Genomic DNA, 23,668 nt, shown 5'->3' on the forward strand with positions numbered 1-23,668 from the left:
TGCTAAACTTTTATCACGTTGTCACAATTCAGCTGCAGATGCTGGCACTGAGAGAGGGAACTGCACACACAGCTGCACGAGTAACAGCTCGAAGGAGGTCATTAGTCCTCTCTGCTCGGCCTTGAATTTATATCTATGTCTGATATCAGAAAGGAGATCTACATGCTGTGGATTTACGTGTCCTTGTTTCTAGGCATGCTAAATCAGCAAAAAGGAGCACAAAGGGCCATGGCAGTGACAACAGTGACAGCTAGAGCAAGGAAAAACATCGGCAGAGCAGAGATTTGCCAGCTGTACTGTAGTGGATAGTGCAATGCTGTGTTCAAAGAGATGCAGATGAGAGCAGGAATAGGAAAAGGAAACGGTCTCTGATGGGACCCTCCCAGTGCAGTAATCCGTGTCTCTAAATCTCCACATTGCCTTGATTTTATTTCTGCATCTGCTACAAAGACAGCGTCGTGGGAGAATTCACAGGCCGTGCACCTCCAAAACGTAACGGTACCCGGATTTTGGGCAGAATTTCTGACCCGCCTCCCGCGCTGCGCGGTGGCACCGAGCGAGCGGGGGGCGGTGCCCGCGGGCAGAGCGGCGCGGCCGCAGCGCCGCCTGGTGGCCACGGGCCGAACTGCGCCGGGACCCGCGGCCGAGGACCACCCGCCCCGTGCGGAGGCAGCGACCGCCAGAGCTGCCGGTGCTTTGCTGTGAGGCACCGACACACACGACAGGAAACTGACAGTATTTTAAAACTTACAGGATTTGCCGACTGTCGCGTTCTGTTTGAACAGGCAACTGTCTCACGGTGAAGTAACTCCCTGATACCGCTTCCTCTCCGATGTTACCGTTGTAGGATTGTCATCTTACCGTAGCAGAGGGATTTCCTGTGTCAGTAAGGGGAGAATTCCCTGGAGTTCCAGACAAAGACAGACCCACAGCTTGCCATTGATGCTGAAGTGCAGAGTTGTAAGAACTCTGGTATTGTGGTTAGCTGGGGAGTATAGGTCAGACTAGAGGCGTCCTATGCCAGGGAAACAATTAATATGTCGTTTTATCCCGTGCAAAATATTTATCACCTAGAGCTGATGATCGATATAGCAATTGGATTTTTCAGATACAGTCAAGGTGTTTTCATAACAAAAGACTCATTTTTTTCAGGTAATGAAATCCTCCAATAACCAAATATGAAATATTGACATTACTCCTGTGTTTATTTCCATTTAAATTTTTTACCTTTTTTCATTCTCAAAACATGCAAGCTCACACTGGCAGGAGTGTCATGAGCTTTGTCTCTGCATTTTATTACCTACTGCCAAATACTCTTCTCTCCTCCTTTTTAAGTCCAGCGCATATTTCAGCATCAGTGCTGCTAGGCATAACCAGCTTGTCAAAGTTTATTTTAGAAGCTATTTACTGTAATTTGTGAGGGAGATTGGTGACTCTTTGGTTGCTCCACAGCTGCTTTGCAGTCAATCAAAAGTAGAGAAGTAATTTAATTCCAGTGTCCTCTCCAGAGAAAATCTTTGAAAGGACAATAATGAAGTAGGAACATGATGGACACAGAAAAAAGCAGAGCACAGGACAGATGCCTCAGTTGTGTAGTTCCCATCCAAAAAGTGTACCTTGCTCATTATTCATGTGTTCAGTGCAGGAGCTCTCATACCCATCTGTTACTGAGGAATGAGCTGGAAATAGCTGTTGTACTGTTGCAGGAACAGTGTCATGAAGAAAGAGTAACAAAACCTCTGGTAATAGTGTTAATAATTGTAGACTCCAAATGTAAAGATAGGGCAGGACTTGGTTTTATAAGCAAGGTAACAAAGTTATTTTCCTGTATGTGTTTCTCTGTTGCAGGCCCACCATTAACATTTCTAGGTTTAACCTCTGGTAAAGGGCAGGTTTAACATGCCTAGACTGAGAAAATTCACCTTCCCAGGACACTGACCATCTCACATCTCACCACATGTTCCAAGGGAGGTATCTCCTTTTTCTTCACTTTGACTTGGTACATGTGAGGCTTTTGAATGTGTCCACCTTAGTTGCCATGAGGTTTCACTCTGATTTGTTCTGTTTTTAGCACTGAGAATAAAAAGAGATTTCACTTTTCTTAGTAGTGATTGCATTTTAATTTCTGAGAGAGATATTATTTTGTAAGAAAAGAGAAAGATGACTGTAAACACAAGCAGAGCTATTTACTGATAATATCAAACTTAGACATTAATAATGACCTTTCTCTCACTTCAACAAATAACTAGGTGCTTATTCAAAAGATGGAGCTACTTTTTTCAGCCCCCTCAAAAATGCAAGCCAGAGTACTGGACACCTGACTGTATCCTGGGGACTCCTTCATGTTGTACATTTTCTGTTTTTCTGCAAGAGAGAAAATGTGGCTGTTACAGTTAAGTCTTTAAATGGGGAAGTCTTTGAAAATGTCTTGTCATCCACATATGCAAGTTCAGGCCTTACATACTCAAAAATCTTCTGATGTCTTGGGCTCAGAAGTGTGTCTTGGCTCAGTGGTACCTTGCTCAAATATCTGATACCTCGTGTGCAGTTTCTCGTATATCCATTTATCATTTATTAATGGTATCATTAGTATGTTTCCAGAGCTATTGCCCTAGCAATGGATGTTGGACATACACAGACTAAAACAGCCTACATATGTATAAAGGTTTTTGATGCAACACTTTGTTCTTCCTCCCTCGTCTTGTACCAAGACATTGTAACACACCAGTAGTTCAAGTGTCTTAGCACACTTACTCACACACATATATATACACATGTAGTTATATATATGCAAACAGATTGGTTTTAAACTATCAGTAAATTTTCCAGAAGTCCAAAGTTTGTAATAATTAGCACTTAGAAAATTTTGTGAAGATTTTCATCAACATCATTCATGTTTTGACATGCAAAGACTAATGTTTATACAAAAAGTCTGCTAAAGGTTCATTGCTTTCATTTGCACCTCTGTTTGATTAATCTTTTTTCCTGGTCCATCACTTTTTTTTTTCCCATCAGTTAGGGGTTTTTGCTGTTAATCTAACATCTTTGAAGTCTCTCTTTGATTCCAGGAAATGAAAATTGGATGGTAATGTTTGAAAAGGTGTTATTCCTGTTAAATAATGAAGTCATTCTGGCTCAGTTTGTTCACTGATAGGTTTCCATTTGGCTAATTGGTCTGATGACATGTAAAAGTGTTTAGAAGACATCACAAAAGTGACAAAAAAAACATGTCCCCAATTTGTTTTAGTGTTCTGGTAAACTTTTCTGAAGTTTTTTCCTTTCTTCTTTTTAGAGCTGTAAACACCAGAAGGAGACTTTATTAAATTGCTTTTACCTCAGACTACAGACTACTTTCCATTAAAGTAATGGAAAAGGGAAAAATGTTTGAAACTGTTGCATCTTTTTTCTTTTTCTAAGGCAAGAACACTGAGAGTCCACACAATGGCATTTTAATAACTAGTCTTATTACCTTCACAGCAGTAGAAAAATGGGGGCACCTGGGTTTACCAAACTGGTTAAAAGGAAACAAAACAATTCCATACAATATTATCCTCGAAAAAGCACATAGGAGTATAAATATGTTATTTTCAAAATGTCAAGCAGTTCTATAGAACATATATATGAAGTCTAAGAAGATATTCACAGACTCTCTCTATTTTGCAGAATCTCAAGTGCTACAGCAACCCCTGATAGCGCAGCTGCATTTCCCTGAGTAATTAAGTCAATAACAGCATCCTTTGGAGACCTTGTGGTTCATATCTGTGCTAATGATGACCCATAACTAGTCCATCTTCTTCAGAACTGAGAACAAGCACCATGGCACATCTTGCATCAGTAGAGCTGCATTTCTCCTTTGCCTGTCCTTTAACCATCACCAAAACACACCTTTGTGCCCAGAGAGGCTGTGTGCATACTGCCTTGTGATGACTGTACTGTGCCTCCATGTACACATTGCCTGAGAGACTCCTGACTGCCACAGGGTGAGCCATCCTTGATATTCAGCCCAAGGCCACTTCACTTAAGAGGTAGTGTGTGAATGTGTGTAGTACACAGGTAGAGTAACTTCTATGTAAAAGTGAAAAGGAGAACAAATATATTCTCAGTGTATATTACTGTATGTATATTCCAATGAGGTCATGTTTCACTTCTTTTTAAAATTTTAAATCTTTTAAGAATTATAATCAATGGTGTTTTGAATTCAGACATATCAGTTCCTCTATGATCTTGATTTTTTTTTCTATTTCTCCCCTGGTAGTTGAAAAAAATACTTCTTTTATTGCATTCTAAATTAAACAGTTGTCAAGATACCATGATATTCTCTATGGATTCTGCATTGTAATCACAACTGATGAATCTGAAGTTCTGTGGTATTGCCTTTGGTAAGAGGTGGTTGTGGTTTTCCACACCAGCTTGCCCATGAGTACTCTCATCTCTTCCTGTTTTTTATTGTTTCTTGAACAATTGTTCATGTTGGACAAGAAAAACGTGCAAACTTGAGACCCCTCTGTACCTGGCTGTCTGTTCTTGCTGCTGCTGTTGCAGCTCTCTGTTCTTCATATTACAGTACTCACTGGAACTGCAATTACTAATTCAAGAAGTAAGATCAAAGCAGATACTGTTAACAAGTTGATTTTGTTTTGCTTCATTTCACATATTACCTATCAATTGATCTGAATCATTTAAGGTCCTCCCAGCCTGGCATTGCTTTGGTAATTTCTGTTGTTTTATCAGGTAACCAAACATGTCTTTTTGAAACTTTTATTTATGAAACAGAAGAAACCTACAATAATTAGGGAGTTTGGTGCTAGAAAATTTTGTAAAGTTTATATGTTTATCTGAGTGTCTTGTCTGCTAGTTTGGTGAGTCAGGCTGAACAGTGAGTTCTTTTTATCCTCAACTCAGTGAAGCTGGCATCCTTTCCATCCTTTGAATCATTATATTACATGCCTCCAGAATAGCTATATTGCTACTCTGGCCCTCTGCTGTGCAAATAAGCAAAGTAGCTTTCCCTTAATTTTTTACCCTTTCCCAATCAATATCCTTGCTTATAAATTGTTACACTGTTGTGGCTGTGGTTTACTTTTCATAGGTTTATGCTTCATATCACTGTATACATATACAGAACTTGGTGCTCAAGTGTTGTGTCTTGGCCCTGTCCTCACTAGACCACAGGGAAATTATGGAGAATCTAAACAGAGTTGATTTTACCTAAAGGTACTTTGCCTGGGAGTCCAATGCATGAGAATCTTGTGTGTTAAAGAGGGTTTTGGGAAGCCATGGAGGCCCTGGTTATAGGTGGTACAGGGCTGAAATCAAATCTGGGAATCGAACTACTCATCTTGCAATACTGTTGTGATTTTCTGTGCAAAAGAAACAGAAACATGATTCTGAGTGTTTGTTTGCTACTGAAAGATCATGAAATAGATATTTGTTTTGCCAGAGAATTCATTCAGGTGTAGCTGCATCACCAAAGTCTACAGAAAATTTGCATCACCCTCATAGATGGAGATAAGGGCCTACAAATGAAAAATTAACATGTTGGTTGAATTTGTTAGCATACTTATTTGTTAATATCAGCTTCCATATCCCAGAAGTGTCACATATGTTTGCTATAAAACAAGTGTACAGTGTGTGAAATAGTCTGCTCTAATTACAATCTAGACAATGCCAGGAAAGTGAAGCTAATTCAAGTCATCTCTATTAAGTCATCCAAAACATAGCATTACATGCCATGAAATCAAATTACTTGGATGCAGACTGGTGACAAGGGAAATATTATGTGGCGAGATCATGCCTTTTTTTCCCCTTCTTTCAGCCAACAAATTAGAAGCTCATTTGAAAAGTCAGCTTAATTTGATATACTGATGTGGTGATGACAACTCGGATGGCATTTAGCTCTCAGGAAGCAAACCTTTTAAAAGAAAAGACCAAAATCTTCAGTGATGGCATGGAGTATTTTCGTAGTCTTATAGATTTTGGTCCCTAAGAATCTGAAGGTGGTAGGTTAATACATGTGGGCTGTGCTTTCACTGTATTTTAGGTCCATTTTACAAGCAGTGAAAAAATGTGCTTCTATTAGACAAGAATACAAAAAAAGTTGACATCTTTGGTCAATTGTAAATCTGGCAATTGTTTATATGCAGGATATACCAAATGCAGGTAAGCTGAAAGAAAAAAAGTCTTTACTGAGATACTTGTTGGCTTTTAAAATACTGGAAAGTTGTTGATAAATTTATTTTATTTTTTGCATGAATATTTTTTCCCCTCAGACATTACTAACTGTAGATAAGAGGGGCTTACTTCACTTGTCTGTGAACTAATTAATAAGTTTTATATGATAATTTTTAGTATTGGGATCCCAGTCTGGCCTACTAGGTGCGAGAAATAATGATATTGTCCATGTTCGTACCTGCAGGTATTAGAATCTATAAAACAAAACATCTTTCAATTATTTGTTAATCTCATCAAGATTTCTATGAATCCTAACCCATTATCTGACTCGGTGTCCAAAGAAAACAGAGTAAAGCATGAAAACAAAAGTGTATATGTTTTACAATACTATCAGTTATATAATCATGTGATATTTTTTTCTCACTGGGTCCAATTTTCATTCACTTCACATAGTCAACTCTTACAATTAATTTCTCTGCACCTTCTTCTCAAGTTTCATCCCTATCTTCTTCCCAAATTCATCTTTCTTCATCTCTATAAATCCCTTAATCTTCTTAGTGTGCCATACCAGGAGTATGTATCTTGTGGGAGTTCAGTTTCCAGTATATGAAGATGTTTCTATGGGACAAGGGGGAAATTATGGGTTTTAAAAGATTTGTAATTTTTCCTGATTTGAATGGTTTTAAAGAAAGGCTAGGTTTGACTTTACAGTCAGCTCCTCCTTGCAGTTCCCCTGTTTTGAGTTCTCCCCCAAACTGGAGAAAAAGTAAGGTTTCTAACCAAAGGATTGTCAGGTATTTTTTTTAATAAGAAAGTCATCATAGGGTACCCAGTTTTAACTGAAGCTTTAATGTGGGTAGATGGCAGGATTTCGAAGCCTGGAAAGAACAGCTTTAGAAACGGGTCCACTACAGCGGCAGCCTTCCCGGGGCTGAGCGAAGTAGAAAAACAACAGCTACTTGTGTTTTTTATTGTACGGGTTCTCCCTGAGTTGTGTAATTTCCCCGACCCACACGGCCCCATTTGGAACCGTGCTGTCTCCCCTTCCCGATCGCGGACTCCGCCTCTGCATAAGCAGGTAGGCTGTCTCACCTGCCTCTCCGCAGTCCCTGGTTCTGTTACTGGAACATGGTCCTCCTGTATCCTCCATTGGTCAGTAGAGCCCTCAAGCCACTCCCTTTTCCCTGGACCTTGACCCAATCACGTTCCATCTTCTTGCCCTCCCCTCGAGCCCATATAAACAGTGGGAGTTTCGAAATAAAGGCCTTTTCGCCTTGGAACTCAGAGAGAAAACTTGGTCGCTCCCTCCCTGCCAAAAAGGGGACCGCACGACTGAGTTCTCCAGGAAACCTCTAGTAGAGAGTCCACAATCAAGATCCGTTACTTTAAAACAATATTTAATTGCATAAAGATCAATGAAGGTACAAGTAATTGAAACAAGTTGTGATAATGGTAAATATTGCAGAATTGTCACCCTAGACCACCTGGCCTATCCACAGCACAGCACTCCCTAATGAAAGGGACCTGGGTGCTCTCCCTGGTCATCAGGATTGTTTGGATCAGCAAATGTTCCACTATTGTAGGCAGTTTATTTTTAATGTTTTCCCAGTTGAGACTTCTACTGCTTTCCTGGAGAGAGTATGCTTTAGTCTTAGGAATCATAAATACTGGAGCTGAAGTTTGCACAGGTACTTCTTCAAGGCCATATATCCAGACCATATATCAAAGTCTTTTTTTGTCCACATGCACTTGAGTTACATGTTGTTCTTGTGTTATTCTCAAGGTACACTGACTATCTGAATGTGCTGGAATTTTATGCTGTTCTTACCTCACCTCGTTATGACATTCACATTCTTTCAAGTTCTCCTTTAAAAAGAATTTTGTTCACCTGTCTTCAGCTCAAGACTCTTTCCACCATGCTGTGGGTGGGCAGGCATGTTTCAGGCATTTACGTGTGCGTGTGACCCTTGATGTTCGAGGAGGAATCATACTCTGGGTAAAATGACTGTCAGGCTCTCCTGCCTCTTGTCTTTTATGAATTTAGGGCAATGGTACCTGCTGTAGACCATACCCCAGATCTGCTTCTTACTTGACTACTCTGGAGCTATTAGAAGGGTGGTAGATGCTAAGAGATGTCATAAGTTCAAAAGAAAATTGGTCCCAAAGTAAAAGCCACCTAAGTGTGCTATATACAGTGGCTGGCGGACAACTACTGGCCTAGAGAGTCCTGAAACAAACAACGCTTGGCTTGATATTGTAAATGCAAGGAAAAGCCCTATGCTACAAAAACTTTTAATTTTTTATTATTCTTTAAAGATTACTTTCAAATTTTCCACTCATTAATATCTTTTGCTAATAAGTTGTTCTGTGAGATGTATAACTGCTAAATAATTCTTTACTTATTCTGTCCCTGTCTTCACCAGTCCTTTGCAGAGCTGTAGTTAAAGGCATTATTATTCTATTTACTATCACAAACGTAAGTTATTTTGAAATAATTCTACTCTGCTCTTGAGAGAGAAAAGCCTCATAGCACATTTTTTCATGTCTTTGATCACATCAGATTTTGATGTGGCTCATTGATTTATGACATATTTTCCCTTGCTCTTCTTTGTCCCTCACTGCTATCTTGTAGTTTTTTGCAGTCAAACCTAGCTACTCTTTTGTTCACTTCAGGCAGTTTTTTATTCTAGTTGTTCATAATTTTAATATTTTCAGTAACTAGCCCATAGGCTTCTTTACCATGTTTGCTCAGTCAGTATTTTTTTTTAGCATTAGCAAGTTCTGTGTCCATATTGAACAGCTTTCTAGCTTATTGGTATATTAGGTGGACAACATTAGTTTAACTGGTTAGACTTGTGACACAAAATCACAATTCAGACAAAAGCCTTGCTTATGGTAATAAATACTTATGTATTTCCTTCTAAAATTGTCATTGTTGATTTTTTTTTCTGTCATCACATTTTTTTGCATGTAGTGCAGTTTTAGTAAATTTAGGATTTTGATTCAGGTCTAAATTAAAAGATCCTGCTAAACTAGCTTGAAATTCTCCATTAAAAATAGTAAGATATGTCCTTAAGGTAAAGACAATATTTTCTTACATTTTTAAACATCTCTCTAATTATTTGAAGGCAGACTGTGTCTAGCTTTTTAAATTTTGATGTACCAAGAGAAGATTAGTGTATCTATATTCATATAACTCAAAAAATCTATCTATCCTTTTTTCTCATCCAGCTGCCCCAGAATTCTCTATGCTACTGCAGAGTTGTTACACTTAAAATCTTGCTTATGGGCATAAGCAGTAAGCACACCTTTTATGTATGTAGAGCTAAAAAATTATTAATATTACTAAAAGTGAAGCATTATTAGTCCAGATCTCATTGTTTAAAAAAGAAAAATAATGCAGTTAAAATGTTTGTATAAATACCTGCTAGTGCCTACTCCTTCCTCCCAGTGTTAGGCTGATGTCTCCACTGCTCCTCTGGGTGCTGAGCTTGGGGTTTCACATTGGTGGCAGTGGTGAAATGTCAGTGAATTGTCAGCCTCTGTAGTCTTTCAGTGTGAGGAATGCAATATTTGTGGTGATCCTTACTCTAGGATCAGTTTGGGTAATTTCTATGTGTCTGCCAACACCTTTCTGCACCTTTGCTTTGTCTTCATTGTTCTGTAGTTTCATATTGCACCAATTTACTATACACGGTGTTTTTTATGTATATTAGATACTATTTCTTTGTTATCTCTAAAACCAGTTCTGTCCAGCTCCAGGTCTACAATCATCATGTTAATCATAAGGACGACTCTGCAAAGAATAACTGCTTGTTACTGCTACCCGTGTAAAACTATGATTCTACTATACAAAGAAAAAGAAAAAAACCTAAATGTAGACACCTGGTGCCCTTCCTGCTATTCCAACTTGATTTCCTGTGGTGATGCTCTTAGCAACTAGTTCAGCTGGGTTAAAAGCCTTCCAGAAGATGAGAGAATGAAACATGGACATAGATATATTGTATCTGACAGTCAAATATGTACAATTCTGACACAAACTAAAATCGGGAAAGATTCTCCTCGCACCCCCTCCCCTAAAAAAATAAAAATAAAAATTTAAAAAAAAAAAAAAAGAAAAGGAAAAGGCTGTGGAAATATGAAGACATGCACAGACAGTGGATTGTGCAAGTCTTCTGCAGAGAAACTTCGAGCACAATGAATTTCCTTGTCCTTAGGGGGTTGTATGCTAAATGGAAGATCTGGAAGGTTTTTTGAAAAGCAATTTGCACACAGTGACCTGGAGAATTCTTTAAAATAATATTTTTTCCCTCTTTAAAAGAAATTTAATGTTTTTTACTTTTATTTAATTGTCCTGTGATTCTACTGTAAGAAACCCAACAATCCTCCTAATCCTGTTGCATTTATGATTTCTTCTTGTATACATAGTTCAATACAATTATGAAGAGATAGCTCAGGATGTTTTGCATACTAATTGACAACTGCTGAAGTAGAACTTAAAAGTTTTAAACAATTTAAATCAAGTAATAATAAATATTATTATCACATATATTATTTTCTTATCATCTCCATAGTGTAATTATAGGTATATAAAGCCTTAAATAATAGCAGAAAGCTTTATGGCTTATTGTTAAACATAAAGACAATTTTTAATATGTCATAGTAAGGCATTTTGATGAGACCCATGAAGTATTCTGGAGAAACATACTGTTTTGCCATTTCATTGATCTAAGGTGGCAGATGGAAGTCTTGTCATCTGCAGTACCACCTCATTTCAAAGAGAATATATTAACAGATATGGAGTATGGCAATTTTTAATGTAAATAATGCTTTCCCTTTCTGAAAGAGCCCATTTACAGTTTTGAGGCCATTAGACTTCTGTCCTGGCTTCTTCAGCACTGCAATTCTGCAATAGGATTTGAGAGTCAGTTTGAGACTGACAATTAACTTCTTGCTTGTGTTGCAAAGCTTCCTTTTATATTCCTGTAAAACTGAACAAATGACTGCCCCTAATGCTATGCTCATCAGCTAGTAAGTGGAGGCCATTTAAGGCAGAAATGTAGGATTTAGCTCCAGCTGCTGTTCTAATGTTGCAGAAAGCTTTTGCTGCAGTTCATTAAATTCAACTTCAGGCAGTCACAAAACTGCCAGCTAATTATATTTTTCTTTCCTCAGCTAAGTGAAACCTGGTGTCACCAATTTCCACTCACAAAATGGAGCTACAGAATCCTGCATTCTGAAGACTGAAGAAACAAAGCAGTGAGGAAGCAACCAACATAATTCTTATAAAAAGAGGTAAGACTGAACCAGTGAAACTTTATTTCCTACCAATTTGTCAGACTACTTTGGTAGTTAGACTCTGTGTGGGACATTGTTTCTTTGCTAGTAGGTCATACAGCCTTTATTAATAACTGTTTATGTTTTTGGGACTAATAATCAGATTGGGAATGCAGGTTATGTGGGTTCAGCTCTCTGGTCGAAAAGGAGCAGACCTGCAGCTGACAGGTCTGCAGTACTTAGTACTCTGCAGTACTAAGTACATGGGATGTTTTAGTCTCTATTATGTTGGTACAAATCAAATTAAATAATGAGCATTTCTTTCATTTGTGCAATATTGAAACTAAAAGTGAGATTCAAAGTTGAAAGATACCTGTATGGAGATGCCCCTTCTGACCTTAAGTACAGAATATCTACCTGAACACAGCTCTGTGTTAACACATGTATGATGCTGCACACCTCTGATAAACTGTTTTAACATATCTCAAGATCATCTGTACTACCCTTGATTTTAAGTTGTTGGTACAGCTTAAAGTAACTAAAACCAGAACATTCATGTGTGTTTAGAATAAGTAACTAAAGTCAGACATCCATGTGTGTTTAGAATAACACTCAGAAACAGAAAATGTGAATAACCTCCTGCCATGGAGCTGCTCATGGGAATAGGGGTTTTTGTTGACTCTCGTGGTGATTTACTCTTTAGGGACTTCACAAACAGAGAACATTTCCAAGCTAGTCCATCAAGCTTTCATCTCAGAATTCTTGGACAAATAATAGATAGTGAGAATTTGAGCTTCTGTAAATCATTGTTTATTGTCATATCACAGTCAGGATTTCAAAGAGGGACTTCTCCTTTCTGCTGTAATTGTACACACAGAACAGAGACCTCTTACTATGCTTTTACAATTAAAATTAACAAATATACAAAATGAGCATAACAACGGAACAGTATAGAAAAGTGTGAAGTAACAGCAATAGAATGGTATAGTTAATATATGTAGAATTGAGTATCTTCAAGGTTTCTAAATACATAGCTGTAACTTTCGTTGGAAGAAGAGAGGAAAAATGATTTCAGCCTCAAAATTCCCGTTTTAAATATGCATATTTTTGCTTTTGACAGCATGTCTTCAAATACTTGTAAGTTGTCAACTGGTAACTATTGTTGTCTAACTGTATCTTAAGAGTGAGAAGACACATCAAAAGAAAATTAAAGCTATGATAGCAATCTGTGCAAATCAGAAAAGTTCCACATAAGGATGAAATCCAGCATTTGTGTCAAGAACCAAGACACAATGAGGACACAGGAAGAAAGACATTAAGGGAGTTGGGTTTAGAGTATGAAAGCAAGACACAATATGTCACCGTTGTCTTTCTATGACAGTTTTCATATTTTTTATATGACACAGGTTGTTTAAATAAGTTTGAGTTTAGTCTGAGAGAGGTTTTTGTAGGACTTCATTATGCAGTATATTAAAAATAACCTGTCAGTACTGGACAGCCAACAAACTGAACATCCATTCACAGAATTGTTAACTAAATTCTGGTCATGAGCTCAAGTAATATTTCCATATATTCATCTCAATGAGCAGCCGTGGGTAGAATTAAAAGGATGAGAATTATGTCACAGTTTGATATGTATAGGTAAGAAAGAGAGTTTGTTTTTATAATTGTTAAGGAAAGGAAACAATTAGACTTGCTTTCAAATGCAATACTGTAATTGTGAGGAAATTTTTTTTTTTGTAAGCTAAACAAAACTGACACTGAAAGGTATTTTTCAAAATAAACAAAACCTCATTAATTTTTTAATTTCAGCTTCAGAAACACAAGGTCACAAACATAAGGACTAGGTTCTGAATACAATCCACAAAAAATTAAAACATATATGGGAGCCACTAAACCCTCATCTATAAATGGACAATTACCAAATCTTACTTTCTATAGAAAGATGGGTGTCCTGGGTTGAGCAGCTGCCCCCTGGGGTCTCCAAACCACCTCAATGGGATTTGCTAATACACAAATGCATAGTGCTAATTTAATAGGTTCAACCTTGAACCTTGATTTCTTTGAATATGGAAAACAACAACAGGTATGATCACGGATTATGATCCTGTGGCCAAGTTTTACCTTCACCATAGTGACAAAACAAAGGACTTTTTCCCTTACCCAAAGGGGGTCCAAACAGTCATGGGCCTCCCAGCAGAGCCTTATGAGAGTTGGGAGAACTAATGACCTCCTTCAAGCTCTCTCCAGGGTAGCCCTGTACCCACAGGGTTGCCTCCCTCACTGCCAGAGTCTGCAGCTGAGCCATGCTCAGTGTGTTGTCCACCCACCACCTTTTCAGCAGGGCTGTTACCTGACCAAAGTAGGACAAGTAGGATTAGGTATTGAACAGCAACATCTTGTCAAAGGCTGGTCAGAATATTAATACCAGAAGTGGCTTATGCATCAGGCTGGAAGTGTCAGCTTCCAGCACCACCACCTGTGTGTACACAGAGGTTGGCGTTAACAACCTGACAGAGTTCAAGAAGCATTTGGACAATGTTCTTAGGTACATGGTGTGACTCTTGGGGTTGTCCTGTGCAGGGCTAAGTTGGACTCGATGATCCTTGTGGGTCCCTTCCAACTCAGCATATTCTGTGATTCTATGAACCTGTCACCCTGATGCCGATGTATTCTCATCAGGCTCAGTCCTGTCCCAGAGCAAAGATGCCATTGGCAAACAGAAAGAGCAATAGCATCTCCCCAGTGTCACTGAAGGGGTGCCTCACAGTAAAGCCTTCCAACTTTTCCATTAAGCAGGACTTAGAAAATTCCCACTTACAAAAGGACGTAGAGATGCTTCACCAGTATGTCCACACAGGACCAACTCTCCACAGTCAGGGACAGTGCCTAAATGAAGGTAAGAAAAATTAAACACCTGCACCCTCTGCTGAAAAATAAATGAACAGGCAAGCAAAGACTAAGATACAGACACACACACACACACACTCATGGTCCCCACCCCCCTCTGAAGAAGTGTTAATCTGCCTGGTCATTAGCTGGTTTTCGAAAGACAGTAAGCTTTACTGTGTCTAAGAAAACAATAAGAAGATTCAGAGATCACCTGTTCTGTAGTCTGTATGTAGTTCTGCATAGAGATACCAAGCAGATCCTGAATGGCTGCTTAAGCTCACTGCTGTTTCAGCAGGATAATTTTTTAGACCTAATACTGTTGGTCTTCACATTACTAGAAGGCTAAAATATTTACAAGGCTTATCTAAGCCTCTTGATTTACCTCTCAATTTATGTCCTTTCATTATACTTGTACTGGAAAATCATACTCTCCTGTAATTTTTTTTTTTTTTAATAAAGCTACCTTTCCCAAACTGTTAGCCTTTACTCTTGAAGTCTCACAACCAATTGTCAAAATCCTATGTTTTCTTTACTGAATGTGAAGACAACATAATCTTCAATAGTATATCATAGCTAAATCTATTCTGCAGAGCTTAAATGAGAATTTTAGTTTTCTTCTCTCAAATACGTTTTTGAAATTCTGTTCTTAAAATTCTGCCTATATTCAATTAAACAGATTTAAGTGATCTAAGAAATTCCTCTATTAAGTTGCAGGTAGGACTCAAGAAAAATACTTCTCTGATTTTACTGTGAATTCCTGCAGGAGAAAACATGGGTAGGAGGTACTTATGAAAATCCTGAAATGCCTCTAAAATCAGTTGTGTGCTCTCAAAATTGTGTTAACCTGGAAGAGTTACTGGGGAGGTAATAACTACTGAAATAGGACAAATCCCCTGTGACTTGGTGTGTAAATACACGGCAGAACTGGACATGAAAAAAACTGAATTTTGGAGAGCACAGAGATAGAATATGAGCAGTTACAGAAAAAAGTGCAAAGTGAATCTTTTTCATTTTGTATAGGGACAGTGACAGACTCAGCTTCACTGAAGTGATGTCTTTTAGTGAGATCTTGATCCACCTCTTATTCTCCACAAAAGGGTTGGATTTTCTGATATAAAAATGCCAATTAAGGAAGAAAATTTAAAATATCAATTATTTATTGCATTTATTGGATATTTATCAATTAACTAAACATCTTTTGTAAATTTCTAAGTCAACTAGGACTGTAGCAACAGACTTGACAGTTACTATAGCATCAGCAATTATTTTTCTTTTTAAAGACTTGTTTTTAACAAGAATATGTTTGCTAACTCCTTAAAAAAAAACCCAAAACAAAACAAAACCAAAAAGAGACTATTTAAAATGTGGTCATATTTTAGGGATCTGGCTTTTATTGTTACTCTATCCCACTATATACTACCTCTATTAAAAAAGACATTAAATGATTTTGTGTTTATATTTATTGTCAGCAATACATCAGTTATGTAAAAATAACCCAGATGAAAATGTAAGACTTGTTACATTTTCACATCATCTGTATTAACTGAATAAAGCTTAGTGACAATATACACAAATTTGCAGTAGTAGTTGTACGTAAACATTTTGTGCATTAAAAAAGAAATGTACATAATTTAAAAAATAAAAATGCATTACACAATTTACAAATTAACATTAACAAAAAAAAAGGTAAACATTCCTCAGACAGCTGCCTCCTTGTTCTACAAAATAAATATTCAAGTAAATTAAATTAGGCAAAATAAACTCTTAACTTTGGGTGAGTACAATTTACATAAAGGTAAAAAGACAGATTTCCATTTAATTCAAGGTATATTTTACAGTGATTTACACATAGAATTTTTAAGTTGATCTCTTCAGATTGTAATATTGGAAAAAAAACTTTATTACATTTTGACAGGAAGAAGGGGGTTTCAAAATTGATACTTTATACCAAATATAAACAAGCTTGTGCAGTTGCATCAAAGCTTCAAAAAGGAACTGCTCCAGGACTCAAAGCAGACACAGTAATCTAGAAACTACAGTTTTAAAAAGGAAAATACAAACCACCACATCAACAGGGAAATGTCTACTTTGCTATTTTCTGAATGGTTTATTTGATCACTGGAAACATTACTTTCACAAACTAATAATCTACAGTAGTGGCTGCTTTAGGCACTGGATTTGTAGAAGCACTCTGATTTTTAAAGCAAATTGCTTTTCATTCTATACTGATAATTCACCTATTATTTATTTCTGTTTCAATGCTAGAGGGCTTAATCACCTTAGCAACTTTTAGCTTTACATAAAATTTCTGCCCTCCTTACAGCCTAATATTTTTTCATGATAATGAGGGAAGCCATTCTGGCTTCAAATCTCCATGCACTTTGTTCATAGAAAAAATAATAATAAAAATGCACTCTAGATTTTAAATGCAGCACTAGTATGATGCAGATGTGCACCAGATATTCACTGATCAGATATAAAATGTAACGCATACTAAAATACCTGCATGGATTGCAAAGGCCAAACATACTGAAAAAACCCTCCTATCTCTTTCTTTGTTTGTCCATTTTATATGGTACAAAAAAGGAGATGCCATACCTTTAATTTCAAGTTATTAAATGCTTAGATTTAGGACATAAAACTCTTCAAGGCAAGAACTAGGCAACAGCTCCTGCTAAGACCAGCCTGTATAATAAATAAAGATGACTCACTGTCAATGAAAGAAACCCTGTTCCCTCAATGCCCTATTGGTCCAAAACAATTTGATGACACAGAATCAGACTTTTAAAAGTACAGAAAACATTATTAAACTTTATTTCTCCACATGTAGTTATCGTTCTTTAAAACTTCATAACTTTTCCATGTATGTCTGACAATAGAGGAATCAACCAGGTTTTTCTTGTTTTCTACTCAAGAACGCCAAGGTAATTAAAATCATCAAGATTTCTATTTTTCCTATGGATCTTTACAAAGTGATGTAAGAGTGAAGCCCTCAGTCCTGAAATACATATATGAGTGAACCACTGCTGTGGCAGGGGGCCATGGAACTTCATCCTCTGTGCCTGGACCAAGGTATAAAATGAGAAATTAAACCTGTAACAAAGATTGTTACTATTGTTCCTCTGCTCATCCTTCCCATTTGGGGAATACTTACATAGTGGGAGGGAGGTAATTTTCTTGATTCAGTAATGCCACACTAGTAATATGTTAGCTAAGTTAAAGTAGGACCATAATCTCTCTCAAACATCCACAAAATGCTCGTTGGTTCCAGAAATTATTCTACATGAAAAAAAAGTGTGTATTTTTAAGGACAGATGTTACCTATTGACATCCATGAGAATCTTGCCATTGATTTCGGTTCATCTGGGCCAAAGTTTGCAAAGCTACAGTTTTATTCAGTGTGCAAAACCCGGTGCTTCTTGAGTAAATAGCATGATAAGTAGGCAGAAGTGGTTTAGGTTATAAAAAAGACCTGAGAACCTAATATTGAACTTTATATAACAATTATTTTTGAGAGGTTGCCTGATAGAGTTTTCTATTGCTTACTAGTGGCACAGTCACTTGTATGTTCAGGCTACACAAAGAAGCCATTTGAGGAGAATAACCCTTCTCAGGTCATGGATCACATCCGTAACAGGCATGTAGATACAAGCCAATGACCTTCATGTTGGAAGCGGTAACTCTGAAAAGCCATAAGCATGGAAGAAGTTAACAGTGAGTTTTCATACTGCCAGATTTTTTTTAAAATTTGTAAGTATTAAAATGGCAGAACTATTGATCTTATTGTTTACTTGCCAGTACACTCAAGAATTTAACTAATTAAAAGAGTCTATCCAATTATCATAATTAGAAAAGATGAAAGGGCTCTGAGTATTTCACTGTCAGCAACAGTGAAAAAGCTTTCACTAGCAAAAGGAAAGAAAAGCAAAACCATTTTATTTCAGTTGAACAATCAGAACAGCTTTTTAGACAAGAAGTATGTCACTCAGGATTACAGGGCAACCACTTTTCTTTTTCTTTTCTTCTTTTTCTAGCAAAGTTAACAAATATAAAAAATCTAGTCATAAACAGCCTTCAAAGTACAATTAGAAACCAGCAGGACAATCTATACCAGTATAGGTAGATGGGGCAAGAAACTAGACACTTGTATTACTGCCATGATGTAGACTACAATGGCTGCTGTGATGAGGAATGGTGTGTACAGTACACGTCTTTAGCCAATTCCATCCAGTCACAGTCCAAACCGAACACTACTCTCTTCAGGATTCAAGACCTGTCTACTTGACACTCCTTGCACAAGATACATCATTATCCTTTCTGAAAAGAGGCAGTTTCTATGGCAATACTAGTTAAGTGCATATCATGCTGCACTAATATAGTGCAAAAATTTGCCTTACATGTAGCAAAAAAGATGCAGGCAACAGTTTGAGTAAGAGAAAGTAGAAACGTATTGTAACATTTACAACAGGTATTCTTTTTCCAGACAGCAACCACTAGAAAATATTAAATCTGAGAATGCCTCCTTTCTGGATGTACACATGAGGCCTTTATACTTTGGAGTGGTAACAGGACAGAATTTTGCAAGTGAGTCATTGCCCTCTGAAATGCAGGTTAACACAAGTTATCATCGACTGGCAAACTCTTGAGCTTGCTCAATGGGTTGATCCCAGTTAAAAGTTAATATTGTACTAAGCACTAAAATGCTCTTTAACAAGTATATAATCAGATAGAGTAATACATATGGTTCAACTGAGTATATATGTTATGCTTGAATATAAAGAGTCATAGACAGCTTGGTACAAACTCTTCATGCGTACTGATTATACTTGGTTAATGATGCAGGGGCTTCCAACTTTCAATACTATGTCAGCTACAGTATTCTGGAGACAGAAGTGGTGCTTATAGTTTCTGAGACTGAGGAAACACCAGAGATCTCCAACTGCAGTGTCTATTAACGTGATTCTGCCAGATTTCTCAGTGCTGATGGTCTAAAGTAAAGCAATAATACCTTGAATATCCATAGGTATTATGAAATCCATTCTTCTTTATCTATGGTGCAATTACAAAAAAAGACAGAGTCAAAACACTTAATCCACTCCATAGAAAATCCCTGTGGCTTTGGACACCTTCTTATTTCAATCCAATAATTTGGACTCCATTTGTCACCATGAGAAGTTATATTTTACATGTCTGCATCTCCATCATAAGCCAAGGTTAAAGGTTTCAGTCGGTTGTTCTGCCTTCTCTGGGGCTTCTTTGGCTTTTTGCTGAAACAATAAGATAATTTATAAATAGAACAAGCAACCAATAACATACAAAGATGGACTTCAGTCATAAAGAAAAGATGAGCATGCTGATAATGCATTCGGTTGTTCACTTATAAAAGCTATAAGTCTAAAAGCTTCACTTGGATCTCTAATTATCTCTTTATCAAACCAAAGCAATATCTCACTGAAAGCTCAATTGTACAGAAAGAAGCTGTTATGGTGCTGATGTGACTTGATAAAATCCTTGGCAGGTACTTCTGCAACATCAGTCAGTTTTCAGAAGAACTCGGAGCCTGCCATGCAACATTTGGTCATATATCAAAGCTGCAATCAGGTTCTTTTAAATTACGCTATTCAGATCTTAAACCTCTCTCAACAGATCAAGGGTTTCCACAGGAAAGTTCCATCTTTTGATTGGTTTTATCTCATTATACTTGCTGGAATGACTAGAGTTGATTCTAGGTATTATAATCAAACTGATCATAAATAGCAGGAATATGGCTGTTAGCCATAACATTCCTTGTCCAGTCTTGAATTAGATTATAATTCAGCAGTATTTTCAATCATTTGATATAGTTTTAAAAACTTACCAGGCCAAAGGAAAATGAATGTTTATGCATGCTTTAGTACTTGTCTTCTTTTAGAGTGTAATATAAGCATTTCTTTATATCAGGCCTGTGGATGCTCAGTCTTGTCCAGAATCTTATCTCAGCTATGTCACTTAGGCTGCCCAAATGTGAAACTTGATTTATATTAAGCCAGTTGTTACAGTGGCTTGCAGTGGCCAAAGATTACTACTAAAAAGCAAACAAATCCAGAAGCACCCTAAATGCCCAAATGCCTACTAATGCAGTACAGCCTGATGTATATGACCACACTTCCCTCACCTTTTACCTGCACAATCATTTCGATCAGAAAATCCAAAAAAGACCTAGAAAACTTCAGGGAGCACATTTGTAAAGGTGACTTATTAAAAAAAATATCATTTCATGTATGAAAAAGACAAGAAAATTTTCAGACTTTTTTTGGTTGTGTATCTCTATATCCTGTCGAATATAAAATCTGACTTGCCTGATTACTAGATTTCCTTCTTGCTATTCTCTTTCCATTTTGAGATACAGACAAAATAAAACTATTATGGACACTGTAACAGAGACAAACAGAGAAAAAGTAAAATGTACACTAAGCTACCCCTTATTTATAAGTTCTTCTAACCTCAGGAGAGCATGTGATTATGCATCAACTAGAGTAAAACCAGAATTTACTAACCTGAGTCTGAACAAAAGGACATGGAAAATTAAACACTGCAGTTCCTACAGCAGCAGATGTAAACACTTGCATTACAGTCTGTGTGGGATTGTTTGTTTATAAATAATTAAAGAACTCACCAGGCTAGATAGATCATAGAAACAATAAAGATGAGTAAAACAAATGCACCAGCAGCTACACCATAAACCCAGGTCTTCAGCCTCCCATCTAAAAGGAATGAATGTTAGTCAGTAGTGTTTGAGTTAGTGTTGTTGAATTATTAGTTCTGATATAGCATAGAAATACTTTAATAATTCAAAATGAATGTATTCACTAAAAATTACAGATTAATAAGAGTAAATGCTGTTAAATAAGTGAGCAATGACTTCTCTCTGCACTTGTGCTCTGCTTTTCAACCAGTCTGGATAATTCAAATGTAGCTGAGATGTGGGACAGAGGCAGCAGGTGAGATATCCAGAAACTCAGCCCCAGGGCCCGCTGGTAGTGAGCAATCCCTCAGTTTCATTGCAGGGCAGTCCATCAGCCCAGGGCTCATATATGCTGTTAGCATCACTTTCCATTCTAGCTCCAGTAAATCAATCTGCATGTTATTTTTACTCCTGTTTCTACTTACTTTTATGTTTTTAAATAATCCTAGCATGCTTTATCTCATCCATACCTTAACTGTACATACACAACTTTCACTACAGCATAAAGTAATATTTTTTTAATATCTTTTCCCACCAAATGCAAGTTTTGTTATCATAAAACTACTTCTCACAGAATAAAAATATACTAAAAAAGACAATCCATGCTCATAGATAGAACAACTGTCTTTTGTTAATGAGGACTGTATTTATGTGCAGCCTGTGCAGTTTGTATTTTGGACATGATGTTCTTACAGGCTGAGGTACACATACCACTCTCCTTCTTGCCTCGATCCTAGAAGCACCCAATTCTACCAGGAAAAATGATGTGACCTTGTCTGTGGGGTTTTGCTCTGACCCCAAATAAGCATGTCAGAACTAAAAGTACGGGCATGCTCTTTGACTCATTACTTTTATCTGACTCATTTTTCAAATTTCTACATGAGTTTTTGAAAACATTGTTTTCCAGGATGTTAGCTAGCCTTGTTACATTTCCTTGACAATAAAAAAAAATCCATTATAAATCTGAATTATTTCATTTACAAATGGCAAAAGTTTTATTTCATGAAGTTGTGTATATTTTCAATGTAAGCAAACACAGATAAAATTTTTCAGACCAAACCCTTACTGCTTCCTGATATCTCTCTAGAACAAAGAGACATCATCAATGCAGTTTATATTTCTGCAATGTAATAACAAAAATTAGTCAGATGGAGTTTGCTCTGTCACACAGCAGTGCTTTCTACTGCTCTGCAGTTAAGCTTTCTGGTCTCTAGCAATGCAAAATCTTGCAGTCATGTGGACAAGTTGTTCAAGACTAATCAATATCAAAACATTTTACCTTTGCTACGTTAATTAACCTAAAAAACATTATAACTGATGTAACTGAAATTAACTGATAAATTAAACAGTAGATTTGACCTGACATCATCATGGCTAGGTTTCGCGAATGAAGATCTGGGGATATTTGACCTGACATACTCTATGATATAATATCAATGAGAGGAATTCAGACTTCAGTACTGCTAAATAGGTTAGTTTGTTCTCTCCTTGCCTTATTTCCATTGGTAAATTTAAGGGTTTTCAGGTTGTTTTGGGTTGACTTGTTTTAAAATAGTAACATCTTGAAAAAAAGACTGGAAATATCTTGTGTATGGATTTATTTAGTTTTGTCAAAGTAAGGAACTCTGTTAATGAGGTCATTCCTATTATGCAACTACTGGCATCTAACTCAGGCTTTCTGAATTCCCTGTGGACAGATTATTTCTAAGTATACAAGGGAATTAGCATCTCAAACTCATCTGTTTGTGGTAATACATCAGCACAGATAACTGAAGAGGATAGTTTTAATACCTTCCTTTCTGAAACTGCAATAAAATTTGTTGAAGATAGTGAAAGAACTATTTTAAATTTAGACTTAGAAACTGTAAGGAAAGGAATAATCATGCCAGAGTAAATGAAAACCTTTCCAATAGATATCCAATCCTGAAATTAAAATGATCCAGCATAAATCTCATCTGAAGTGCAAAACGTTCACTTTCTTTCACATTTGCTCATACCTTCACTGCATAAAGGATTAGTTCTATTGAATATGGTTGGGATTATCTGAACTGAGCTTTGTCTCCTTCCTAACTTGAATTACAGAAAAATTGGTGAGTTTTCATGAAATATCTCAACTGGACTTTGCTCCAAAACCATGCCTGAGCTCACATGAGCATCCAAATTCCTAAACAGTTTAAGGCAACTGTCTGATATTTGCTTATTGTTGCCAATCTGACTTCTACAGCCCACCCTCTGGCCTTTTCAGGTGCAGTCAGCTAGAATGAGTAAATGATAACATATTTGTTAAGACGCTGTTTTTTAAAGGAGGACCAGAAAAGTTTAATTTTCTTTTTCTTTTTTTTTATTGTTGATTAAAGTACTTGGACTAAAGACCATTTTATTGCAGGTATCAAATATGTATCATAGTACAAATAACAGTAAATGCTAGCAGGACTAATGGGATCTAACGTAAGTATTTCTAACTTCTAAACTGAATGTTATTTAATCTGCTTATTACAAGTATTGTGATAATTCTCAATTTTATAGATTATGCTTGTAAAGATAGTGCTTTCAATTCTGAGATTAAAAACATTCAAAAACCTTTAGAAAGAAATGAACACTTTA

General features: G+C 36.8%; 1 protein-coding gene and 1 long non-coding RNA gene across 11 annotated transcripts in view; one reads left to right on the top strand and one right to left on the bottom strand.

Annotated features, from left to right (window-relative positions):
• Positions 1-635: 635 nt before the first annotated feature.
• Positions 636-22,647, top strand: LOC113945192. 2 transcript variants are annotated; one of them, XR_003526987.1, is made up of 4 exons: positions 636-799; positions 11,347-11,466; positions 14,248-14,347; positions 22,443-22,647. It is a non-coding gene; the product is annotated as an uncharacterized LOC113945192 (long non-coding RNA). The 2 variants fall into 2 exon arrangements; XR_003526986.1 differs by lacking the exon at positions 22,443-22,647 and adding an exon at positions 15,361-15,652.
• The window catches only part of THSD7A (thrombospondin type 1 domain containing 7A), a 282,013-nt gene continuing 274,127 nt past the window's right edge, over positions 15,783-23,668 (bottom strand). For 8 of the 9 annotated variants that reach the window (XM_027639106.1, XM_027639103.1, XM_027639110.1 and 5 more), the window contains 2 exons: positions 20,996-21,083; positions 15,783-19,607 (listed from right to left, as the gene is read on the bottom strand). In XM_027639106.1, the coding sequence (XP_027494907.1) occupies positions 19,523-19,607; positions 20,996-21,083 (173 nt within the window). In that variant the 3' untranslated portion in view covers positions 15,783-19,522. The remainder of the gene's footprint in view (positions 19,608-20,995; positions 21,084-23,668) is intronic. The other variant, XM_027639112.1, reaches the window with a different exon arrangement.

The sequence above is a fragment of the Corapipo altera genome, unplaced genomic scaffold (genome assembly GCF_003945725.1).
Source record: "Corapipo altera isolate COAL_440 unplaced genomic scaffold, ASM394572v1 44, whole genome shotgun sequence".
Lineage (NCBI taxonomy): Eukaryota > Metazoa > Chordata > Aves > Passeriformes > Pipridae > Corapipo > Corapipo altera.